Raw genomic sequence first — 16,899 nt, 5'->3', positions numbered from 1 at the left:
TTAGGATATGTGTAATTCATTAGGGTGGTGTAATTCATCTTCTGTAGAAGGTCTTTAAAAGAAACTGAACAACAAACTCAAGCAATATGCAATAATGTCAACGTAGTTACTTCCAAGGAGATAACATTGCTCACATTTTAACATTGTTACATTAAACTGCTTTATAGTAACTGTTGGCCCAGTATTCAAAATACTGAGTTCATGACAAATTTCTAAAACTTTCATCTTCTCAAAAACACAGGCTGGTCTTGCTAGACACAAGGAATCTCCTTGCTAGACTCAGTAGGACAGAATTAAAGTAGCTAGGCATGTTTTCTCTTAATGAACTGTCCTCAGTCCCACCACTATCAGCTCTCTTTTTACCCAACAGGTCCAGTAAAGGGACAGACAGACAGTAGTAGCCATATCTCATGTACTGTTGTGGTGGGAAGTTCAGATCACCATTCTGAGTTTTAGCTTAATTAACATGTACCCTGTCAGCCCTTTATTAGGAATCATTTATAGGTTATAATTCTAGACTTCCTTGCACAAGTGATTTGTTTCCTTTGAAACGTATTAGTAACCCCCACATCTCATACTCTGTTTGTTGGACGGATGTCTACTGTGCGTTAGGATTGTTTCTCATCTCTGCATCGCTTTGCAGTGATTAATAGTGAATTCTTTTGCCCTTTTTCAAGGCCAGTGCGTACTGTAAACGAGATATAGTCTCCATAAGAGTTTTGTCAGTGAATGTAATAGGATCACAATCCTACACTTTGAATTCTATCCACATGCTTCAGGGTGAACCCACACAATGCCTCAGACTGCATTGTAATCTGTAGTTTGGAAATCTGGATGATTTTATATATATAAGTTTTGGTTGCAAGGCTTATCAACGGTTTTAAGTGTTTTCCTTTGTGATCAATTTTACCTTTCCTAGACCAGAGATCACATTGCAAAAATGACTCAAGGGTTTCTTATAAAATGTTTTATGAACCTTTAAACTCAATTAACGTGAAATAAAGACTTCCACCGACACAGAAACATTTTATGTTGGTACATTTATTCCATATAAACTACAGTAGCTAGGAGACTACCTCCAGCTCCACTGCAGTTGGAATTCGCTGTCTATGGATGGCTTTCATAGCAGCTGCAGAGTGCAGCTCATGACACCATTCACAAAGCGAAGAAAAACTAATAAACCTGAGAAAAATTACTTAGCTATTCATTTAAGGGATAAAGGAACGGTAAAAACGAACGAGAAGATTAATTATATTTTTACAAGATATTTGAAATGTAGCCTATAGTGAATGCACAAGAATATACTATAATGCAGTAATGACATAATCTAATGCCTAAGAATATACTGTGTGCCTGTGGCACAAATGAGATTTTTACCACTGGAGCAGTGTAACATTTATTTTGCTTTTACAAGACAACTTTGTTATCTAGTATACATACACGTGCTTCATTATGAGTGAATAATGGATTGCTTTACAGCCACTGCAAATACAATTGGCTTGAGCATTTCATAAAAAGCTTGCTAAGCGTGTTTACAGCCTTAAATTTCAATTTAAAATTTCAGTTCACTTCACTACGGAAAGTTTTTTGCATAGAGTTGGCATATACCCAGACCTCATGCCTGTCCTGTATGTATTCATCGAGAAGAAAACAAAACCATTGGCAGTTGGAAATCACGGTGTTCAAACAGGCTTTTCACGAAGCTACTTTTTCAATGAAAAGGCTCTTTTCAGCTTTCTAGCCACGGGCCCTTCTGACCCGGCCGTCGGTATCGCAAGGGCCGGGCCGGGCCGGGCCGGGCCGGGCGCTGCCGCGCTCCGGTACAGGAGCGTCCCCGCGCTTCCCGGCGGCCAAGCGGCCGCCTCAGCCGCCAGCTGAGCGCCTTCCCGCTGCCCCAGCCCGGGCGGAGGACGGCTGGCTGCCGAGGGCCGGGCACCCATCCCTCAGGCTCGGTCCCATGTCGGCGCTGAGGGGGTGGGGACCCGCTCCCCCGGGTACAGACCAAGCCGGGAAGTCACTGCGTGCGATAGGGAGGAGCGTGCGCCCCTCCTCGCGGCCGCCATTTCGCGCCTCTGCTCCCCCCCCCACCCCGGCCGCCATTTCGCGCCTCTGCTCCCACCCCGGCAGCGCCCCGCCCCGATCCTTCTGGAAGGTTCCGCGGCTGTCCCGCGGTTGTGGCGTGGCGGAGGGCTCCGAGGCGTCCGGGCGGTGTCCAGGGCAGGTGCTGGCCGGTAGGTTTGGTTGCACCTCTCTCTGTCTAGCTTTTAAGGTAGATTGTCAAATGTGCGTTTTCATCTTCTGGAAGAAGAATTCCACCGTTCCTGGCTGAGGCTTTTCTGAGTGCCGAGCTGCCGGGTGCTGAGGGGAAAACCGCATGGGCGGGCAGGGCAGGGCGAGTCAGGCTGCTAAAAACTAGTAACATGGGTGTTTTTTCTTCCTTATCAAGTTGTCTGTGTTAAGAGGTGGTGTTTTCCTTTTGCAAGTGGTAAGCTCAACGGCCTTGTCGTTTCAAGGCCTAATGTTGTGCTCCATAAAATCTGCAATATCAATCCATGAAGCAACAATAGAAAACAATATATTAAGAAGTACCTGTTTTCCTAGCTTGCCAAATTTTCAGTTTTTCGAGTTAGAATGTTTGGCTTTTTTTGAGAAGAAGGACTGCGTTAAGCAATAGGGAGCTTTTGGGAGCACTTGTGGGACCAGCTGCTCACCAGTGGAAGCAAGGGGTATACAGACCAGTTCAGAGGAGTGTTTTGGTCAGTATTTGTACTTAACTATTATGCATTATCCTTATGCTTAAAGCATAAGTGAGAGAGTGGTGAAGTAGTCCTTTTACTCCGGGTATTATTTTTTACAAGTCCTGTTCAGTGGAAGCAGGACAAGAGTAGACTAAAGGTCTTTACAATAACACTGAAAACATTAAGGTATATTGTATGCTGTGTAACTCTGTGAGCCGAATGCATTTTTTGTTCATGGTAGATAAAAATTTATGCATCTGTGTTCTGTGATCGTTTCCTGTCTTGAATGAGGCTATATGAAAGGCTGTACCTTGCTTTCTGGTAATCATTAAGGTAGTTTTCTCTACAAAGGTGTCTTTGATTTAGTCTGCTGCTAATTCCAGGAAACAGCAGTTGTCAACACGTCAACTGTTGGAAAGCCTGCGGGGAAAAAATGAGTCATCCAATTAATTGTACAATATAAAACGAAAGTCTTTTCTGAAAATAAGACTTTATCTTTTTTCCCTATGTGCAGGTGTGCTGTGAGGGTTGCATACCATTTAGCACTGAATTGGTGTTATCCTGTACCAAAAGTTGGAGGGAGGCAGTTGGGTTGGAGAAGGATTCCAAGAATATTGAAAGAGAGACTTAACTCATGACAAGTTCTGAAATGGGACTTTTTCTTTCTGAAAAGCCAAAATTTGAAAAGAATTCTTTAAACATATCTGATGTGTTTATTTGTGTGAGGTGGGAGGAGCTGGTGGTTGTGCATCATGTAAGGTGCCTTAGGCTCTCACCCGCTTTCTTCAGTAAATTTCATCCTCTTTTTAAATTGGGAGATGGACCTTTTACTTGCTCTGGGAAGGCTTTCAAAGTGCTAGAATTAAGATATTGTCTCAAGCTGAGTATTTAAAAAGTTGGATGACACTCCCCCCCCCCCCCCTTTTTTTTTTCCTCATGGACATCAGGAAAATGTCTTCCATGACAAAGCACTTTTTTTTCCCTTTTGAGGAGAAGTCTTCTCAGGATTGGCAATAAAGATCTGCAGCTTTACGCTATTTCCCATTTTTGTTACATACTCATTCTATCTATGTTTTAATTTGGATTTTCTTTATAGTACTAACCAATTTGTGTCATTAAGTTAGCAAATACTGAATTTGTTGATAACTCTGTTGTTCCAGTTAACTAACCATGTATGCCGGTATACATGGTTGAGTGGTTTTGTGTGTTTATTTTGCAGTGCTGATCTGGTTCAGTTAAATATCTAGAGAGGAAAACTGTGTTTCTGCAAAGTCAGTGACACCTTTTGGTGCAAACCCTAACCAAAGTCAGTGACAGTATTTGGGATTTTCACAAGTTAAGTGCAATTAGAATCCTGTCCTATGCATTGGTATGTTTTAGTACTCCTTTGGTTATTGCTAGTATCATTGACCTTCTGTTCAGTACTTTGCAGGGGAATAAAAAGTTGCTGCACTGATTTTGGGGTTGAGGACCTAAGATAGTCTTTTTGCTCTTAGCCCAGTGAACGAAAGGACAGCTCATGGTCATGAAAATTTTTTTGTCGTCTCAAGAAGAGATTACTTTTTTAAGAGAAATTGGACATGCTGAATTATCTAGTATTCAGAGGATAAAGTTTCACTGTTTTTGGATTTGTCACATGCAATTTGTAACACAATACTGTGTCCTGCAGAAAACAAAGTAGGTACTATTAATGGTGGGTGAGCTACTTTATTTCTGGTAATACAGTGAATTGAATTTATATTACTGAATAAGTGTATGCTTGTATCTCTCTGTCTTGTTTCCTTTCAACTATGGAGAAGAAGATGTTCTTCTGGTGCTGAAGTGTTCATTTATGCTTCTAGGTAATGTGGATTAACATTCTGCATGTGAAATTTTATTCAGCTGTAGCTAACCCTCAATGTGTTACTGTTGACTCCACCATTATTCTCATCTTAGATTTGATTGTAAGTGCTCAAGCACCATGCACATCTTTAATTCTGTACCAGTAGTTAATGATAGTTGGGAATGAACTAGAATATAGATTAGCTGCTTCTTAGTGCAAAAAATGCATATTCCAGAACCCTGTACTGCTATATACTTTCTATATTGCCGAAGAAGGTGGTTGATATTAATGTTCGGTATAAAATGAATTGCCATACTTTCTGCGGAGGCAAGTTCTGTGAAGGGGGCTGATCCCGAGATGGATTAGATTCTGAAGGTATGTTTTGTTGGCACCGATCTTTCATTTTCTTTGATTATCTGTGGATTTGTTGGTGGTTTCCCCCCCCGCTCTTATATCATGATTTTTTTTTAAGTATTTGTGATACAGTATTTATTACATATCTGAGTTGTTGTTCTTTGTAACTTTCTAGAGGTGAATTCTGTTTTTCATGTATTATCAAGTTAATTTATGCTCAGTATGATTGATGTTTTATTTATAAAAAGCTAAATCTGTAGCATGTATAACCAATCCAGCTGTTGCATCAGAACAACGTGCTTAAAGCACAACTGCTTTTGTAAAAGGATAAATACCTAATTTTTGTAGGGGACTGCCTCTATTTTGAACTCTTTCAAGAAATGTTAAACAAAGTGTGGTTTTGTTTCTCATTCAAAACCAATCATTTAAATCTTTTATTTGTCAGATGTCCTACTTCTTCAAGGAATTAAAAACATTCACATTGAAGTGAAAGAATTTCTGGCATTGTAACTAAGTGATTATACTGCTGGAAAGAAGTCTGTTTCCTCTCCTGCTCCACTAATATTTATTAAGTGCTAAGTGAGAGCTGTGTGGTTTATATTTTTTAGGATATTGAGTCTTCTTAGCTCATGCTGGTTTAAATAATAGAGGGCATGCATCTTGGAAGAAATATGCTGTATCTCCTGGGATAGATTTCCATCTCAGTTAACCAGTCAGAGGCAAAGAGGTGAAAGTTTTCATTCTGACAACAGGAAGAATCTTAAGATTTTTGCGGCTAGGGGAAACAAAGGTCACCCGACTATGCTTGGGTATTTGTATCACAAACCCATGTGTTATTTAGTCTAACAGTAAAATTCTTCAAATGAGCAATGGATAATTGTTTCACAGAATACTTGAATAATGAGTAATAAGAAAATAAATGAGGATGTATTCATGCATATGTTTGGATCTTACCTTTGCTTTATAGAGGAAAAGGGCCTGAAATCTTGAGTATTCTAATGACAGTTTATTATATTGCTGTATTTGCCTCTTTATTATTTAGGTGCAGGAGATAGAGGGTTTCATGTAGGGAGGAAAGGAAAAAGAAATGTTCATGCAGAAAGAAAGAGATACTTGGAAATTTTACAGGCAACATAAATCTGACATATAACACCTCTGTCTACTGCTAAAATATATTTTTGTCTTTATACTGACATTTTCTTCCATCTGCATGAAGAAAGAGGTAGGGACAAGGCAGTAAAATGGTTGGGTTTTAGTCAGTTCTTTGCTTGTCCTATTCTCCTTTTCAGGTAGTTTTCTTTTATATTTCTGTACTTGTGTGGTACTGCTGGAAAGCCTTCTGTTGCTAACATTTCAGCAAACGGTGCTAAGGGAGAGGTTTCAGAAAGTAGTTTACATTTAAATCTTTCAGCTGCTGTTATGTTTGGGCTTGTGGAAGGACCTTTCTTCAGCTATCAAAGGCCACTTTGCTGTTATTCCAGCAAATTAAGTCTGGTGCTGGTATGGATGGTACCTATTTTTGAGAAACTGTCAGTGAGATGCAGGTCACGTCTATAGGCAGTTTCTGTTTAGTGGACTCTTCAGGTAACTCGGGTTGCCAGAGCACAAATGTAATCCAAATACAGTATCTTTTCTTTGGTTGTAACCAGGGCTCTGCTCACTGAGGTCTAGAGAAGGAATCATTAACTTAGTTCTTCAGCTGTCTTTACTGTGACCCAAAGCAGTGAGAGAAAGCTTAATGGGACTCTGCATCAAGCCTGACACCTTTACTGAAGAGGAAATTTTCTGAAATGTTACTGTGCAGAATTCTCCCTTACACGTGTGCTGTCTTTGCCTCAGAGTGTTTAATTTATTTTCCATTTTTGTTTTGGTTGAGGCCCAGTTTATTAAAACAATCTCCTAAATGAACTTGTATGAGTTAAGACTTGTCTCAGCACATGGAACTTGAAATAAACTAGTTGCGGTGGGTCGTTCTAGATTTATGTTGGTTAAAAACAAAAAGAACAATCTAGTCCATTGGTATTCAAATACCCTTTATTATTTAATTACAAACATAACAATCTTTAGCATGCTTGACAAGTTACAGGAAACATTTAAAGTTACATAATACTCTGAGGAGTTTCTTCATGTTAACAAGGTAGTTGGTTACAGTTGAACAGGGGCAGTGATAAGCCTCCGGTGTACAAGGTAGAGCTAATTGTGTTGAATGAGTAGTGATTATGGCATTAATGGTGTACTATGTAATTCAGTTTTGCGGAAAATGGGAGAGAGAGAGACATGTAAAATTAAGAGAAGTGCAAAAGGAACCAAAAGATGAGTGAAGAGGCTTGCACATATGTAGTGCCCCAGAGTAGTTAAATCAGGAGATTCAGGAATCTTTCTGGAAGAGTAGAAGGTGAAAAGCTAAAAGAGACAGGGAAAGCAGCGTAATATATGTTACATGTATTTTTGAGTATAGTTTCTAACTTTATTCCCACAAAAGTAAAAATAATAAAAATTAAAGTAATATTGTACATTTTGACCTGAAGTATCCTAAAGCTTTTTATAAACTGCAAAAATAACAAATAAACTCTGGCAGCAGTTTATAAATAGCTCAGTATTACTATTTGACTTGATCTGGAAAGAAGTTAAGTTTTAGGGTAGAAAATGCGTTCAAAACCAAGCAACATTGTGATATTACTTTACTGCCCACTGGAGGTAAGTTTTCAGTCCACAGGAGTATGTTTTTTCACTCTAAACAAATATTCTAGTCAAGTTTTATTAAGCTCATAGAAATGCACAGTCATCATAAATGCATATAAAAATGCAGCAACGACTAGAAGACGTACGTACATCAATGTAGCCTTTTCCTTAAAAAAGTACAGAGTCGTTATTTGTTGTTGCCCTTCTTAGTTTTTCCATGGCATTTTTTTGTATCAACAGTCATTTTCCTCAAAAGACTTTTTAAGGCTTCATGAATAAAGCTAGTGGTAGAAGCTAAGAACACTTAATAAACTTGTAGAAGATAGTTCAGTATACCACAAAATGAGAAGCAAAGAATACGTAAGTACCTTTTTTATTTATAGTTGGAGGAGAGCAGACTAACAGTTAGAAGCAATTTACGTAGGGTTTCAAAAGCTATGTTGACCGCTGTAGTGCTGAAATTCAAATGTTATTCCCCAGTTCAGTATTCAGTTGCTCTCCTACAAATGAAATATCTTTTGAACCATGATTACGCGGATTAATCTCTACCTCAATGAATTGCTTTATTGTATTTGTGTCCTGTCTCATCCCCCGTCCGTCCCCCCCAATTCTTTTGTTTGTATTTGGCGCTCATCTCTTTGGAGGTTACAAAGATAAAGGTTGATGGACCAGAAGGTCTTTGAAGCTTTGCCTTTTGTGAAACTTTTGACAAAGCAAGGTCCTCATCTTGGTTTAGGTCTTTTTAACCCCCTATACTACGGTCATCATGTCACTGACTTGGTGAAGTCATATAGGCATTAAAGTGACAGTGTATCTGGTTAGTGTTCTTAAGAGGTATGTGTCAGAAGTACTTGTGCTTGGTTTTGAGGAACACCAATAGGTTTTTGTTCTGATCATGATTACATGCACTTGGGAAAAAAAAAAGACTGGCAGAATGACAGGATCAGTATTTTAAATTTTCTAGTAAAGACTGTATTTGAAATCTTGTGACACACAAGTTAAATTTTCTTAAAATTTGAAACATGTCAGATTTTATTTTAGATACATCACTGTTTTTCCTTGTTTTTGAAATAGCAGCAGAGCATTCATCATTGAAGGCTATACGTGCTCCCAGCATGGCCTTAAGAATTTCTATAGGGTTATCAGTGGAATTGGGTTGCCAGAGAGTTCTTCATGCTATGCTAAAAATTTTTAGAACAAACTTTGAGTTTACCCTGCAGTGTGGTGAAGGACCTTGTTAACTTTAGGGTAGGCAGAGCTTTGGGAGGTCTTTCCTCAGTGGAAAGAATTTCTTGACAGGAAGTATTTACTATGAACAATAGGAGGTCTTCACCAAGAAGAGGAAACACAAGTTTTATTGGAATTAACAACTTAGTCATCCTTAGTGATTTACAGTATATAAGTGAGTTAGGAGTCTGGATAAAATAATGAGAAGAAACAGCTCTTATTGGTGGAGCATGGGGGATCGTGTCTAAAGAACATGTTGCTGCATTTACTACAACTTATATAATTAGTTGGCAGACTATCCGTTCCTAAGAAAATACTAATTTTGGGGAGTTAATGCAGGGAATTTGACTGAAAAAAAAATCCTTGGGGGTGCATTTAATCCTTAGTTTGCAGTGTGGACAATAGAACAGTAAAGCTGTTCTCAGCTGAGAATGAAACAGGTGGTGAGGCAGTGCAGTGATTTATTTACTTTTTTGCTACTTAAAAATCTCACTTTTGCATTTGGCTTTGAGTATGTGTTCTCACCTTGGAGTTAACTCTGAGCCACGATTCATTCTTAAAGCACTGTCATGCATCCTTGAGTCATGGTTGGAATGTCTCTCCCAAGGACTCTTACCAACAGGATCACGCTTTTCACTTTCTTTTCAGCAGAATCAACGTGGTAAGGGCTCTTTGTCCTCTCACAGTGAAGAGGCAGTCTCACTTTGTATGTGAACTTCCACTTGTCCTGAGGCTCTTAGTGGATTGGGAATGCTTTTCTTTTGCCTACAGGAAGGATATTACATTATCTCATTACCTCCAGCAATATATGGCTTTGGGGCATTGGCTGTTGAAAATTATCACACCTTTCTGAAGAATATTTATTGTTGCACCTTTTTGGAGATCCACTGAAGTAATTAGTGGATCTCCAAGAAGTTTTGTCTGTATGTATTTTCCCTTTTGCCTTGTAATCTCGAGTGGAAAGCATTTGGGAATCTGAGTTTGAAAGCAGCTGAGGATTTCTTAAAGCATGTATCTTCCACTTGGGGACAGAACATTAGGATACACGGTGCGAGTGCACTTGTGTGACCATATCCAAGGTAAAAAGCCTTCCATCTCAAAGAATTTTTTACAATAGTGCAAACTTGTTGATGTATAATCTATCTCAAACAGCCTCTAAATACTTCTTCCTTTTCCTTTCAGTTGTTAGATAAAGAGTAGGAACTGAAAAAGTTCATGCACACGTTTTCAGATAAAAGCTTTTCCAGTTGTGCTTTCTCCTAGATACACATGCATGCTCCATGTAACGTGTAAGTCGCTAAAAGGAATATGGTTAGTTGATTCTTTTTTTTTTTTTTAAACTGATTGCATCTAGTATATGCAGGTCTTATTCTTCAACAGTTTCTAGCCTGAAAAGTTGGTGGCTCACCAAATTCTAAAGAGAAGAACTCCCTCCCCCAATAAAGAAAGGCAAACCCTCAGTCAGCAGTAAAAAATAAAAACAAGTTAAAGTGCCTGCAAGAAGGTCGTTTAATAACTTCAGGAATATGAAAGAAATGTGCCTTGGCATATGTTTTGTTTACAGGTAATGGGCATCAAATAATACAGTCTTTGGTGCCTTCATAATCTAAAAATCCATCAGGCTAATGGAGTATTTTATCTACTGTCAGTGCTGCACTTATGTGCTCAGTTCAGAGTCTTCCTCTTCCCACTGCACCTTAATTAGTATATTAACTGATGTTGCTAAAACTCATTATGGATGGTTTGTTCACTGTTCTTCGTGTTTTCAAATAAGACCTGTGTAACTGCTTTTGTAGTACTATCTTGGAAATGTTTGGAGAGAATGATTACGAATAGACATGTTGCATTGAGTAGTACAAGTTGAACAAATATGCTTTTTTCACGTGGTAAAAAAAAAAAAAGATTGAAAAACTTGATGGCTTAAACTTCTGTTAGAGCTGATTTCAGTCAGACCAGTCTCCAAGAAAGCTTTGTCTTTGTCCTGACAAACTTTGCTCTTCAGAAAGAATGATTTTCTGACTGAGAGGAATCATTGGCTCTTCATTTTGCAATTTCATTTCTTTTTGAAGTTGCAGTGTGCTTGGGCTTGAACTCCCTTTAAGGGAAGCTAGTCACTCTCAGGGAATACAAAAAAAAAAAAGTGATGTATTTGTGTAGCTTATATTGCTTAGGGGAGAAATGGCAGTAATAAAGGATTTTTGCTATTTGAGAAACCTTCAAGATGTGCATGATGCTTTCAGAAAAGGAAGGGGATAGGTGTTCTCTGAGCTAGGGCTTGATTTTCTAATGGGTTATAGGCATTTAGTATTGATGAAACTGCTTGTCATCCTTATTAGTAACATTACAGCTTCAAAAGAGACTTCAGGTTCTCACATCCCCTGCCCTATGCTTGGAAACATTACACATGCACACACACCCCGCCCTGTTTGACTCTTTCATTTGATTTCTTTGGATTTTTGTATTTTGGATTTGTGTTAAGGAGATCTTTTCAGGAGCTGGTGAGGAAACTACTAACATTGAATGTACTGATGCTTGAGACCATGCTAATGATTTACTGTAATCTGGATTGTCTTTTGGGTGGAACAGGTGTAAACCTAATCACTTACTGAGATTGAACGCTTTTTCTTATGCATAAGCTACATGTAGAAAAGTCATGCCACTTATATGCCAGGAGAAGAAGATTCTACACATTTTCTAATGGAAACAAAAGATTTGCTAATGTTGATCAAGATGAAGGGCAAATGACTAAATTCACTGTTGGTGTAGCACTGTAGTATGAATTCCAAATACCCAGCAGAAATGTAACACAATAAATGTATTTATTCTAAAGTAGCCAAATACTACTTTCTTTAACTTTATTGATTTTTAAAAGACATCTGATGTAAATAATACAGACCTCTGTTTGTTTGTTGTTGTAAAGTGGCTTAACATAAATTCCTAATGCTTATATCCTTGGTTTGCTGCTTGTGCAGTGAGAATACTGTTATGGATTGGGCCATCACCAGGGAATACTTAGAGCTGAGGAATCAGGAGGGGAAGCGTAAGTTCAGAAACAGTTTTCCCTCAATGTATATAAAAAACCCCTATGGCTGTTGACTTCAAATAAAAGAGAATACTTGTGGATTAAGAGATCCTTCCCAACCTAAATCTGTTTTGTCAGAAAGAGCCATGCTTTATTACTGTTCTAATCTTCAATGTGATCTGGTAACATACACATAATTTGTCCCCAGGTGCTGATCTCCTACATCGAGCCATTGGCACAGCTTGGTTTAGAATTCATTCTCCTATTTTGAGCAGAGGGTTGGACTGCATGGTCTCTGGAAACCTCTTCCAACCTAAATTAATATTCTGTGACACAGTTTATGTCAAGGACTGGATTTGTACTGAGATGTTTCAGCCAGTGCAACTGGGAAACGGGATAAAAAATTATTTTAAGCTGTCTCTGTATCTGCCTTGCACATCAAGACAGGGACAAAAAATTTGTTGCTTACAGCAGAGAACTCAATCTTAAAACTGTTACTGATAAACACGAGCTATGTATCGCACATGTTTGCAGTGGATCCCAAGAAATTAAAAGTAGAGCTTTTCTGGAAACTGTGAAATGAAGTTGGAAAACCTGAGGAATCGTATAGCAAAGAGAAAAAGCTGCTGAGAGTATTTATTTTGTCCTAGTGGAATGGCTTATATTGCCTATTCTTTTTTTTTTTTTTTAACCTTTGAAATGTTACTGCTTTAGGCATTGAGGAGCTCTTTAAGAAATAGATCAATAATACTTGCACTGAGCCTTGTAGAGTGCTTCTTTTTATATATGGATGGTGTATTAATGCAGTGTGAATGAATGCAGTGTTACATTCACTGCATTGGGATACACAAGCAGTTTAGTGACTGGGGCAAAGAAATTAAAATATTCAAACCAATGTGAATTAGTTGTTGTAACCAATATTGAAAAATCCTGACCTTCGATCCAAAGAAAAATAACTGATTTTTTTGGAGGGGAGGGAATAGTGTCTTTTAGAGTTGTGTTATGATGATACCAAATGATACGATGATAGAGATATCTGTAGGTAACTTAAAGCTGAAGAGTCAGGAGGGGAAGCATAGGATCAAAACCCGTTTTTCTCAAATATTACATTAAAAAAACTCATGGCAGTTTACTTCAAATAAAAGAGAATACAGCTTGAGTGCATCTATGAAAATCAGATTTCTTCAGTCTTAAACCTTATTTTTTATGTGGACAAGATAACACATCACACAGGAGGGGAACCAGTGAGTTGTATTGGAATACCAGGAATAGGTTCATAAAGTATTTATAGGTAGGCACAGGTGTACATGGAGGGCCATGCATTCTAGCCCTCATCCTCTTCAGAAAGTGTCTGTCTTAGTCCCTTCTGAATTTTGCATAGGAAAAGTAATTACTTTGGCTATGCACTTACTAATTCCTTGTAATTATTTACATCATTTAAGTTAAGAATAATAAAAATGTTTTGTAATAGATCATTATTGAACTATTGTTCTTTCTCAGAAATAGTGTCCTAAAATGTTGATAAATGAAGATTTGCTTTTATTTTGCAGCAGCTGGAGTATAGAACTCATTGCATGAGTTTCGAATAATTACAAATTAACTGTGCATATCTATGTTTATATCTGTTTTGGTATTTGCAGCACTACAGAGGTCTATTTCTCAGGAAGTTCTTGATCTACATTAATATTGCTGTGGTAGATATGTAATACAGCTACTTCAGTGAAGGCTATGAAGACTTAACAAGTGTGTAGTAGTTTCTGTGAGGACATTATATCACTTCAGTAGAATGAAAAGTTCTACTGGATCCCAGTATCCCAGCCCATCTTGTGCCTTTGTCAAGCCTGTCTGTTAGAGCCTGTTGATGCTGAGTTGCAGTGAGCTGAAGTGAGTGCTCTTTATCCTTCATATCTTCAAACTTGTTGAACTGTGGAGTGTTACGGAAAAGCTTTTTTTCTTTAAAGGAAGCTAGGAAGCTGTATCTCCATGGTGTTTAGTGAAGTAAAACAGAAAATAGACTTGTTCTTTCACAGATTTCAAGTTTCCTTATACATTTTCAGTGTAAGTTGCACTGGTCTGACTATTTCAGTAGAAAATCGTACCACTGGTAAAAATAATGATCTGTGGATAGCTCAGGGTATAAATCGTTCTGTGTTTCATTACAACAAGTCAAGGCAAATGTTATTTGACCTTTAAGGTCTTAAAAGTAAGTTCAAAAAAAATTAAAAGCTGGACATAGTTTGAAGAGCTCTGAAAAATTAACAGGTACGATCACAAGCAATCTATCTGAAGCCTTAGGATCTTACTTTGAAATTTCCTGATGTTACCTAAACATCGTTCTGCAGCTATTAGGTGCTGAACCTAAACTGGGGAGAGGTCATGACATTCCTTGTTACTGTCACTCGTTTCCACAGCTCCCCCCCGCCCCCCCCCCGCCGTGTTTCCTTGTTCAAATGTGTTCTTTGACAAATTAATTTCCCCAAATAATGAAGGTTTTGTAGCAGAGTTTTTTGGCAAGTTTGAGAGTCTGGGGCTGAATGCTTGCTTACAGAACTTTTGTTTGTTTATTTAAGGTTGCTAATCTTGCTTGTTCATTGTCAACAAATGAAGATGGAATGAAAATTGTCCAAATGGCAGCTAATCACATAGAGACTTTGTGCCCACAGGTATGACTTTTTCCATTAATTCCCATTACAGTGCACTGAGCATACACTGTATTTTTGTCCCGCAACACGGATATTTAGTCATGCTCCTTCAGTCTACATTCACATTCCATTCACGCAGCTTAGTGCAGTAAGTGGAGACCAAATGATAAATCAAGGGCAAATAGTTAATTTGTTTATTTTTTCTTAGTGGTTAACATAGGAATTGTTAATAATCTATATTGATTGGGAGTTTTAAAAAGCTGTAAAAATTGCAATTGAAGAAACATGCTGCTCTGTTTCTGAAATTAAACCTGATTGAATGAGGAGTTAACATGGTAGGCAAATTGGGAAGATTTTTACTCTTAGAAAGCAATATATATATTTTTACCTTTAACTTGAAATACTGTTACCACTTGATTTGGTTTTTGTGTATGTGAATGTTAAAGTGTAAATTCTTCTGATTATCACCAATTCAGAAGCTTGAGCTTTTGTCTTAAGCAAAGGAATGAAAAACAGCACAGCTACAGATGAATTTTTGGTACTTAATATCTTACAAAAAGTGTATTCACTCTGTATTAGTCACACTTAGAATTACAGAGATAAAAAATTCTCCAGTTACATCTGTTTAGAGCAAAGATTTTACTGGTTTGTGTGAATCTGATCTGAGTGTTTCAGCCTTGAGGCTGCATAATTTGAATATCATTAGTTCTTTGAAGAACACTAGAGTTTACACAGTGGCCTAAATATTCTTACCCTTTTGTGTGTTTGAATGCTAAATGTAGTTGAAATAGGTGAAGAGCAAATATTAATAATATGTTCCGTTACAAACTTGAAGAGTCCGTTTTATGCCTGTTGAGTAAATGCAAGACTTGAAGAAGAAGAAACTTCTATCAAGGAGTTGTCATATTCTGAAAATATCAGAGATCAGTGTTTTCTCTTGAATCATTGAGTTTCAGTGTCTGTTTTTATAACTTCTACAGTTCTGTGTTTCACATCCCACTCTATTTGATTTAATGCGTTACTGGTTTTGGAAGAAGATTGCTGGCTTGTAAAAATAATTCATGAATAGCTTCTTCCAGCTTCTTTGTTTCTCCAGAGGTACAACTGCACCTTTCTAATACATTATTATGCATCCAGTTGTAGCTTCTTAATTGAAAACCAACACTTCCAGTATTGCATCTGATACCAGAAACTCCTAAAATCTAATTTTGACTAAAATATTGATTTTCTCCACAGCCATTTAAGTTGCTAGGGTTTTGATTTCCTATAGTAAAATGGCAGTTTCTTGTTTGGGTTTTTTTTCCCCTCCTTTTTTTAACCTTTAGGTAAACCAGGGGTGAGCGAGTTGATGATTATAGATGTGTCTAAACAGAGAATGTAGTATGCGCATGATAAGATCATATTACTATTAACGGTGTGTTCATTGTGCAGGATTTGCTGCTTTCTTAGATAAGGACCATTCCCTGCGAAAGCAATTGGCATTTTACCTAAGTAAGAAATAGCAGAATAAGGCTCCTGCTTTTTTCAGTAAATCAGATTATGCTATATCATTTAAAAATTCTCCACAGGGAAAATAATTCTCTCTTAAAATCCCTGCAGGGCATATCAATTAGAGTTTGGAATGGGGAAATTTGCATGTAGAACTCCCCAATGTTTTTAAATCTTTAGAGTAAAAAAAAAAGGGATTTTATGTGCTCTGAAAAATACATTTCTTGAAAGGAACCATGTGGTTGGGATTGAAATCTGAAATGGTTGAATTAAAACAGAAAAAAAACCCAACGCACTAAAAAAACCCTACACACCCTGCAACGCCCCTAAACACACTAACCAAAAAGCCAGCAGTGAAATCAACACCTAGAGAAAACACCTTGGAGTCTTGGGAGTTCTGTAGATTTGACCAGCGAAACTTCCCATGTAGCACTGGGGAAAAGCCAGATACAGAATTGTCAAACCCTGGAGGAAAGCCTTTTAATTGTTAGAATTCATAGATGTGTTTATGTTATATTAATTATACTGTACTGTAGTTAAAATATAGAGGGTTGATTCTGAACTCTGACCATATTTTATTTCTCAAGTGAGATTATTAGCAAATATTTTGACTGTTCAATAAATGAAATAAGCTAGGCATGTATGTTAGAGCTGATACAAAACACGTAATACCTGTTGTTCCTGAAATTTCATGAATACTTCATGAGAAATGACTTTTAAGAATATTTAATGTTAAATCAATAATAATGAATAGAATAAAAAAGTAAAATGCTGCTAGCATATGTTTTGATGAAGGAAGAATTATTTGTGTTCATGTTAATAGCTTTTGGTTGGGAGAATTTTCTTGAGCGTTGTCAGGTGGGCAAAATCTACAATGTCACTTGTTCCATGTGGGAGTCCACGTTACTTTCCTGGTGTGCAGAT

General features: G+C 37.7%; 1 protein-coding gene across 3 annotated transcripts in view; it reads left to right on the top strand.

The window, feature by feature from the left end:
• Positions 1–16,899, top strand: part of CTNNA3 (catenin alpha 3) — a 531,540-nt gene that overhangs the window by 322,037 nt on the left and 192,604 nt on the right. For 2 of the 3 annotated variants that reach the window (XM_069795730.1, XM_069795729.1), the window contains exon 10: positions 14,416–14,508. The exons of the other annotated variant lie outside the window; for it this stretch is intronic. In XM_069795730.1, the coding sequence (XP_069651831.1) occupies positions 14,416–14,508 (93 nt within the window). The remainder of the gene's footprint in view (positions 1–14,415; positions 14,509–16,899) is intronic. 3 annotated transcript variants of the gene reach the window in all.

This window comes from Haliaeetus albicilla, chromosome 11 (genome assembly GCF_947461875.1).
Source record: "Haliaeetus albicilla chromosome 11, bHalAlb1.1, whole genome shotgun sequence".
NCBI lineage: Eukaryota > Metazoa > Chordata > Aves > Accipitriformes > Accipitridae > Haliaeetus > Haliaeetus albicilla.
Note: the sequence above shows the minus strand (reverse complement) of the source record. Positions and strands in the feature narration are given on the sequence as shown.